At 49.6% G+C, this 8,942-nt stretch overlaps 1 protein-coding gene across 1 annotated transcript; it reads right to left on the bottom strand.

Annotated features, from left to right (window-relative positions):
• Positions 1 to 746: 746 nt before the first annotated feature.
• On the bottom strand, positions 747 to 6,953 carry LOC102013350 (kallikrein-4-like; the record flags this gene model as incomplete). The annotated part of the gene is made up of 5 exons (XM_013508937.1): positions 747 to 899; positions 1,789 to 1,922; positions 2,012 to 2,262; positions 3,492 to 3,693; positions 6,871 to 6,953. Coding segments are annotated over 5 exons (823 nt in total), but the record flags the coding sequence as incomplete, so codon positions are not given.
• Between the last annotated feature and the right edge of the window lie 1,989 nt (positions 6,954 to 8,942).

Raw genomic sequence — 8,942 nt, 5'->3', positions numbered from 1 at the left:
AATGTTTTTGCTGTATTCTTTGTGCCTTAAGTCACTGTAGTTTGAAAAATAACACTTTGGGATATATTTTTATATTTACTACCCGAGAATGATTTGTTTGCATACTGCATGTCCCTGCTCTGTACTTGCCTAACACATCTCTGTGAGGACAGATCTAATTCTTGAAAGTATTTGGTTGTACTTTGCCATCAGTTCTGTTCTCTCTAGCAGAACTTCTCCCATCTCTTCTTTTCCTCATGCCTCCATTCCTTCAATCTGACACAGCTTATGCCTGCAGGTCATGTCTACCCCATGCTACCTTAAGATTCCTCAACCACCTGCCAGTGGTTCAATCTTAAATTCTCAGTTATTCAAGTGAGTTGTAGAGAGAGACATATATGTTCTATCTGCTATGGTCCCTGAAGCATCATTGCAGCCATTCTGAATTCCACAGCTTCAGGCACAGAACTTGTCCCTGGGCAGCTGTTTGCCCTGGCAATTAGAGGCAAGTACATTGGTATCCCTGCCACATAGCAGATTTCCCAGGAATACAAGTATGTCATAACATCTTAAAATCGGTAACAGCATGTGACACTTGAAAACTTCACTTTCAGTCTTAATAAAATTCCACAAGAAAGGAGGCACATTTCATCTCAATATATTTGTAAAGCAGATTCAGTGAAGTCCAATAGCTGTTTATGACAGGTGGAGCGTAAAGACAGATTTGGAAGGTGGTGTTGGCTACTCGGTCCCAACATCATCTGTGGTTATCTGGTCCGGATGACTTCACGTATCCATTCTTTAAATTTGCAGAGGTTGGTGTAGAAGCCTGGAAATCCAGGTATGCCACATGGATTGCTTCCCCAGGACACAAGGCCCTGCAGGAGCCCATTGCAGATCAAAGGGCCTCCAGAGTCAAACTGTTGAGGGAGGAGAAGAGCAAGTTAGGGCTGGTAGAGAGGAGCATGGAGGGAGACACACATGGGAAGCCAAAGCACAAAGAGGCAAAGGCAGAGGGAGAGATCAGTGCAGAAACACACAGTGCAGGAGTGGAGGGCAGCAGTGAGAGCCGGAGTCAGAAGCACGGGAGACAGAGCCAGCAGACCACAGAGACACATGGGGTACAGGAGGCACAGGTGATGGGGAGACAAATTGCAACCCTGGTGAGATCCCAAGACAGTGAAAACACAGAGGCACAAGGGCCAGTATGGAGGGATCTGCCATGAAAAAGCCAAGCACTCAAACCATTGCTTGTAGGCAGGCATGGATAGTCTTGCCCCTCACACACCAACTTTCCCTCCTAGACCTTAGAAATTTCCCATGAGGAACTCCACCCCGCCTGCATCTCCTTTTCCAGTCATGGCTGAGTTTGAATTGGAGGGTGAGAGTGGTTGGGGATGCTTGGCCTCGGGAGTCATTGGAGTTAAGGATGGAGGTGTGCGAGGCAGTGGGGCTTGGGATCCTGAATGCAGTCATCCAGTCTGTTCTTACAGCTGTGTTCCTTCTCCCCGGACCCTCCAGTTGTACCTCCCAGGCATCTCTGCATCCCTCCTCACACCGTCATGACTCTGCGTCTCTCTGCAGGTTGCTTACTTCTCCCTGGCTATCCCTGCCTGTCTTTGTGGCTGCCTTACCCTGTGTGTCCTTGGTTACTTCTCACCCTTCCAGTTCCTTCTCTCTCTTTCTCCTTGCACCTGTGTCTCCCCATGGCCCTCTGAGTCTCCCTGATTCCTGCATGACCTTGTGCCCTTTGTGGGTTTTAAACCCCAGCTCCATGCTAAACCCCTGCCAACCCTCCCAGCCTCTTACTTGACAAGCATCCTTGCGGCCTTCACCAGCAGCACAGAATATACTCTCGTGGTAGAGTGTGTCAAGCACCAATCTGCAATAATTGTCCGAAAGCAGTGGAATAACTGCACAGTGCAGATCCAAAGGGAAGTATCCTAAAGGAAAGGACACAGGATCAGAAACACTCCTGTGCAGAGACACCACAGGGATCAGTGAACCCAGAGACCAGAAAAACAAAACTCACCATTCAGTAGCTGACCCCAGCCAGCGAGCAAGCACCTGGTTCCAGCTGTCGGACATTGGGACGCGATGGGGATGATGCGGATAGTGTCTGATTCCACAACTCGTGTGTTCAACTTGACGAGCATGATGTCATTAGCATGCTTAGATTTGTCATATTCTGGGTGTATCACAGACAAACTGGCCTTGATCATCTGGCTGCCTGGTTCATACCAATCGTGAAGTCCGTGGAGGCCCAGCCCAACGGTGTAGGATCTGAGGGCGATGGGATAGTCAGTACCATAGTAAGTACGTCCTATCTAGAAGCCCAAACTCCAGTACAGGCCAAATCCAAGCCTAGCCTCACCCCCACTCATGCTCAACCTCAGTCCATCCCCATTGCCGTTCCCGCCCTCCACCCTGCCCAGACCCATCCTGGTGCCAGCCTCATCCCCACTTTGACAGCATCCAAATTCCATCCCAATCCCCACCCCCAAACAGCCCCAGAACCTGATCATTAGGGGTGGGGCAGGAGAAACTTTGTGTAATGTGTTAATTGAGGGAGCCACTAATGTTGTGGTTCAGTATACTATTTTTAAATTCAAAATTAATGCAAGAAGTCCAAAATGTGTAACATATTAGAAATTGACGGGAAGACAGCATTTGAGGAGCGAGCACCTTGCCCTTGCCCCACACCCAGAGGATCCTATTTATTTCAAATGTAGATATTATGATCATCATGAATGTTTGCATTGTCTTAATTGCATTGTCTCTAATTTAAATTGCATTGTCTTAATGTTTAAAATAAGACATTAACATGTTTCTCCCAATATAAGCTTTTGCCTGGTCTCTCCTTATACCCTGCCCTGCAGCCGAGTGTATACTTCAATCCCCATCCACGTGGCTCTGTCCTCACCTGTCTCCCTCACCTTGCCCCAGGCTCCTTACACGTGGTGACAAGAGGTCCCTTGTCCACACCACCTGGCTCTTAGATCCTGAACCGAGATACAAGCCTGCCTCTCTCAAGCCACCTTCTTCTGTGAACTTTCATACTCAAAAGAACTTTCTTCTCCCAGTACTGTCATACTCATCAACCCCAGGGTCCTGGGTGGTTTCTCTTCCCACATGGGGGCTTCCTCAGACCCAGGAAAGAGATGTGAATGCTCCTCCAGCCTGGGGAAGAGGATCTTCCAGGCAGGCCTGCCAGTTAACTGTTGCTCCAGCCTTGGTCCAGACCTACTGTTTTAAAGTCTCAGGCCTGGCTAAGTCCAGCCTTTGGGGCTGGGGTTCACTCCCTGTCCCAGTCCCTCTGCAGTTTTGGAATCCCACCCTGACCAACACTTGGCCCTTTCTGCACAAAGGAGGAGTGAGCCCTGCCCCACACTGCAGTGCAATGTCAGACCCTAAGCCCTGCCTACAGTGGCATCCCAAAAGAAGCCATGCTCCGCCCCTCCCAGTCCAGCGCACTGCCCATCCCCACAGTCACCCCTACTGCATTTGCTCACGGTTTCCAGCAGTGTGCAGCTGACAGCACCCACTGTGGATGCACCAGAACTCCAGAGCAGTGTTGCTCATAATTGTGAAACAGTGCGGCTATCCAGGGGTGGGAGTGTCGAGTGCAAGGAAAGCCATCAGTGACGCGTTTCCTAATCAGGTGGAGCCGATTTGGGAAGTGATTGCCTGTTCCTTTGGGAGGAATTTCCGCTTCTGTGGGCAGAATGAGCACAGAGTGGATGCAGTGGGTAGGTTGACGGGATCCAGTAATGGATCTGGTAGTGGATCCAGTTGGGCTTGAGTCAGGTTACGGAAGGTCCAGGTTATATGAGAAAGGCTGAGGAGGGGAAAGGTCTGAGTGTCTGCCTCTGGGACTCAAGCAGGACAGATCCAAGGCCAGACACCTCCTCTGAGCCTGAAGCTTCACACTCTGCACCACCACCCCAGTGGCATAGACCCAGGGTCAGCACACAGGTGCCCTTTGTCAGGAGGATCATTTGTGCCAAGCAGAGAACAGAGGCAACCATGCCTGGGATTCTGTCTGCAGAACACGCAGAATGGACAACCAAGCACAGAGAACAGGACCTTGGGGAACACTTCTTACCCTGCACCCTAGCCCTCTGCAGGGCCACCTTCTCCAGGGGCTCAGGAGCTGTGACCTCCACAGGGAAGGAAGCAGCTGCCACAATTCTCTGCCCCCTGGGGCAGGTGGTCCATGCACAATGCTGTCCCTGTGCTCATTACAACTAACGTCTGGACACTCGTCTCTGGGCCAGAGTCTTGGAGGATGGACCTTTATACTGTACTATCTAACCTGCTTTCAGAGTACCGTTGAATGTGGGGAAATTGGGCACAGACACTAAGGACTTTTTGCCCAGGGAAGAAGTAGCAAGGCAGGGCTCAGAACCCAGTTGCTGTCTCTCTTCAAGCTATGTTTATGCCCTGGTGCCATGCAGACTCCCAGGAATCCTATGTGTGGGCACGATGACCCATTTTGGGTGCACACAGCCTAGCACACACGGAACACAGATACCTGTGGCTGTGTGGATGATGCATCCCAGGACACAGAGCCAGAGGACTTCTGCTGTTGTCCCCATGTCAGCACCTGCTGTGGAAGAGACCTGGTGACTCTGGGGCCTCCCCCACAATTCCAGAAGCAGCTAGAAAGGACCCTGTCCAGCCTGGACTCTGAGACCCTGGCTGAGGAACATTCACATAGGGCAGAATTTATCACCCTCTGCTTTGATATTATTTACCCATCATCTGAGGGGGATGGACCCAGGACACCCTCAGGCCTGCAGTGCCACAGAGTCATCCCTCTGCCTGCTGATGACTGGTGGCTGGTGACCTTTTCTGCTAAGCTCTGTTCCATGTACTGCAGGGTGTTTTACACCCAATGCAAGCTGCTGTCTCCCTCCCCAGTTGGGACAATCAAACGGCCCATTCTTTATCCACGACCTGGGAGACGACAGTGTGAGTTCTACCTGTGAGAACGCAGGAGGCAGGGAGATTGCGGATTGAGGGGCAGTTAGGGACAGAGACAGAGATGTCAAGACTGAGGTTGAACTGGAACAGGGAAGATGTGGTCAAGACACAGAAGTCTCAAGGTCACGAGCTGAAGGAGACTGAGGTGGAAATCCAGGTGCTCTCAGTGCAGTTTCAGTATCCTGTGCCAGGCATTGCACTAACATGAGACACATGGTGACTCACTATCACAGCCATTTGAGGTGTGAGGTCCTGATATTATCCACATTCCACGGAGGGTGCAGACACAGACAGGCTGAGTAACAAGTGGAGAGGGCACTAGAGTCTGTGTCTTAAAACCTCCCTGGTACTGGGCATGGTGGCACCACCTGTAATCCCAGTGCTCTGGAGGCAGGAGCATCGCAAAGCCCTCCCTGTACACTGAGTCAAAGCAATGGTCTAAGGCAGAGAGGGAGACACACACCCAGCAGGACAGAGACAAGAAAGAGGCAGGAACCCAAAGGGCAGGAAGCACAGAGCAAGCCTTGTGCTGGGCGAACGCAGGCTTGTTCACCTGGCTTCAGCTCCTGGGACTCACGACTCCAATGTCCTGTGTGGGGCTGTGATCTGTGGGGTCCTGACTCTCAGAGCTTTCTGAGGTCTTATAAGGATTGAGAAGGGTGCTGGCCTGCCCTGGGGCTGCTGGAACATTAGAGACCTAAGGCTGAAAGATTAGAGGCCTGGGCACAGTGCCTCTGCCTGTCCTGCTTCTAATCAGATCAGAGCACAGAGATCAGGGCTCTGGGACATTAGGAAGGAAAGGAGTGTGGGTTTGGGCCATGAAAGAATGTGAACCTCTGTCTGGTCTCCCAACCTCTCTCTCTCAATTCTGATTCCTCCTCTGAACTGCTCTTTGCTACTCTTAGCCTCTGTCTCATGGGCCTTCTGCTTTGGATTCCTTCCCTTTGCAGCTGTGCATTAAATTAAATGAAGCAAATGTACATGAATTCAGGACAATCTGTGTCTCTGTGTGTGGTCCTGGGGATTGACTCCAGCATCTTCTTGCTGAGCTCCAACCCAAAGCATCTTTTTGTAATTTTATTTTGAGGCAGAGTCACATGACTTCCTCAGGTTGCCCGTGCTGGGCTCCAACTTGAGATCCTCCTGCCTCAGCTTCCCAGAGCACTGGGCTTACAGGCATGCAGCACCAGAGCCAGTGTATTTTTCTGTCCTAGGCATGTACAAGGCCTGGTGTGGCATACCTTACCCTAATATCTGCCACACAAAATGCCAAATATTAGAACACCCCAGGCTGGTTTATACCTGCTTCAGGACATGAGCTAGTTTTCCTTTTGCCTGATGTCTCCCTGGGTCATTTTCTTTCTCCTCTAAAACTATGTGCAATTGTGCAGGGCTCCCAGTGGCAGCCATGTCTCTCACACCCGCCGACCCCTCCTCAGATCCATTTTACTCAACTCAGCCCCAGCTCACTGCAGAAGTCAAAGCAGATCAAGCTGTAAAGGATGTCACTTGGATCCCTCAGGCTGAGGGCTCAGGGACTTAACAGTGGCCCAGCCTGGCAGATTGATCAGAAGCCTCCATAGGCAGCTGCCCTTCTAACTCGCCTGCCATAAATCTGTTTGCACATCCCTAGCCTAGGCATTTGTAAGCCTGGCTCACAAAACTTTGGGAGACCCTGGTACTTTTTGGTGTATTGTTTAATGAAGGGAAGGTGAAAAGGTATAGCTGAGAGCCCAGTGATGAGGTCAAGTATATGGGGGAGGGTTCCCACACAGGCTGCAGCTGATATCGCCACAGAGCAGGGCTGGATCTTTTCTCTTCTGGGGACAACAAGTGTTTCAGAGTCCCCATTACCATCTGCAGCCCTGTCCTCCCTAGAGGATGGGGAAGGGCTGAGGTCCTCACCATGGCCCATCTTGCTATGCTCCATGAGAGTCTCCTCATCCTTCAAATATGCTCCTGTTGTCACTGCTCTGTGTCGGGACTTGCTTTAGAGATAAGGAGACAGCATGATATGACAGGCACCAGCCTTACCCGCTGACTGTGAGCAGATAAGGAAATTTTTTTCTTATTTTTCCCTGTAATATCTACTCTTTATGTTGGGATCCCATGGTCTAGTACATGTGTAGTTGAGGACCTTTATTATCATATGCTGCATTCATTAGGCTCCTATGGTCACATTTGCCTGCCGTTTTACCCTGGGCGTAAGCTCTGTTTTCCTGTCTGGACTCTTCCCTTTACAGGGCTGTTCCCTCCATGCCCTGGTACCTGCTGCAGTGCGTCCTGTGGTCATGATGGAAATAGAACTAAAACCCCAGCATGAATGTGTTGGCAAGGGCTTTAGTCAGTGACAGAATATTGTGAGGGCAATAGAGTTAGGCGCTGATAAACATCAAATGGGTCCTCTGACAAAGGAGAGTAGGAGGAGCCAGGGCAGAGGCTTCCCCTGGAGGAAGGCCAGCAGCTGCAGATCTGAAGATCTGGGTCATCCTCGCACATGGGGGTGGTACGTGCTGGGGTCCTGCTGATCCTGATCTCAATCACGGCTTCTTCAGTCAGGGTGAAGGAGCGTGACATGAAGTCATGTTGATTTGCATGGGATGATTGTCTTCTCTTAGGGTGGTCCCAGTCAGAGGCAGCTGTTAACCAAGGCAACCTTAAATTTAGGGGCCTGGAGATTTTCTCAGCATAGTTGACATCCTGGAAATTGTCTTATCCTCGTGTCCTAAGCTTTTAAGGGGTATGAGCTCAGCTGGGTAAATTTAAGGCTAAGAAAACTTGTTCTGTGAACTTGTTGAGAGCTGTGCCCTGACTGAGGGATGAGCCTCTAAGCACAGGTGAGAAGGGCATGACTCAGAGTGTCACAGAGCAAAGATCGAGCTTTGAATTCCTTTTTGGTATCTGTTGCACTTCTGGAGGCCCAAATGGGGAGTCATCCATTTTAGTATAAGCCATTTTGAAGTCCTAAACTGTCCCTGATGAAAACATGGATCATGCTTTTGATGAGTCACAGATTAAAGGCTGAGAGTTTTTTGTGTCCCCGGGCTCTAGGGTCTCCATATCTCTGTGTTTCTGCTTCCCAAGTATCTCCACAAGTCCCCTGTAGTATCAGCTTCTCTTTCTCTCTCTCTCCTTTTCTCTCTCTCTGTGAGTAATTTCCTGTGGCACATCTTGCATTTCACCGATATTCTTTTCAGCTTTGTCCATATGTCTTTTCACTTTCTGAGAGTTTAAATCAATGTTCTATAGTGACATTTTTAATTTTAAATGTAAGGTTATCTCCTTTATTTAGATTTTCTGTTCATTCCTGTAAGCATCTTGGGAATTCTAGGTGAAATTTGTTCACACTCCTCTAATTCTCTCTCTTTTTTTTCTTCTCTCACTCTTGTTTTACAAACTCCAATGCACAAAATACCACGCAACTGTATATGTATGATAAATCTATTATGTCCCTTTTCCATCATTCACAGGTACCCACTGTAGCTGTGCTTCATTCTAAGTACAACAGTTCCTCTCTTGACCATTTTGAGGCCCTAAATCTGCCAGTTATTCTGCTCACATGCGTCTCTGATGATTTTCCCACTCCTGCATCCACTCATTTTTGACTTTCTGGCAGTGTGAACACCTGTTTTGGGATTGTGAATGAGTATCTCCTGAAGACATGTGCTTCTTATTTTGTTCAGAAAGAGTGGCTGCCTTGGCCCTGTGGCATCGCAGGCCAGCTCCATGCAGGCATGAAAGGCTGTCCCGTGCTGCCTTCACTCCAGCCCCAGGCTCCTCTTCCCAGTGGCAGCAGCAGCTCCCTGGACGGATGTACTGTCCTGTCTGATCTCCCTCCTGTTTTGAGCTTTTGACTTTTAGGCTCCTGCAACTTTCCCTTGTCATCATGTTGTATGATCTAAAACCTACACTGCATGTTCTTCATTCAGGCCACAGACCTCAGACTCAGGGATATTGGGTTAATTTAAAGACTTGGA

Source organism: Chinchilla lanigera, unplaced genomic scaffold (assembly GCF_000276665.1).
Source record: "Chinchilla lanigera isolate Chin_1 unplaced genomic scaffold, ChiLan1.0 scaffold00158, whole genome shotgun sequence".
Classification (NCBI taxonomy): domain Eukaryota; kingdom Metazoa; phylum Chordata; class Mammalia; order Rodentia; family Chinchillidae; genus Chinchilla; species Chinchilla lanigera.
This window is presented reverse-complemented; position numbering and strand designations above follow the sequence as displayed.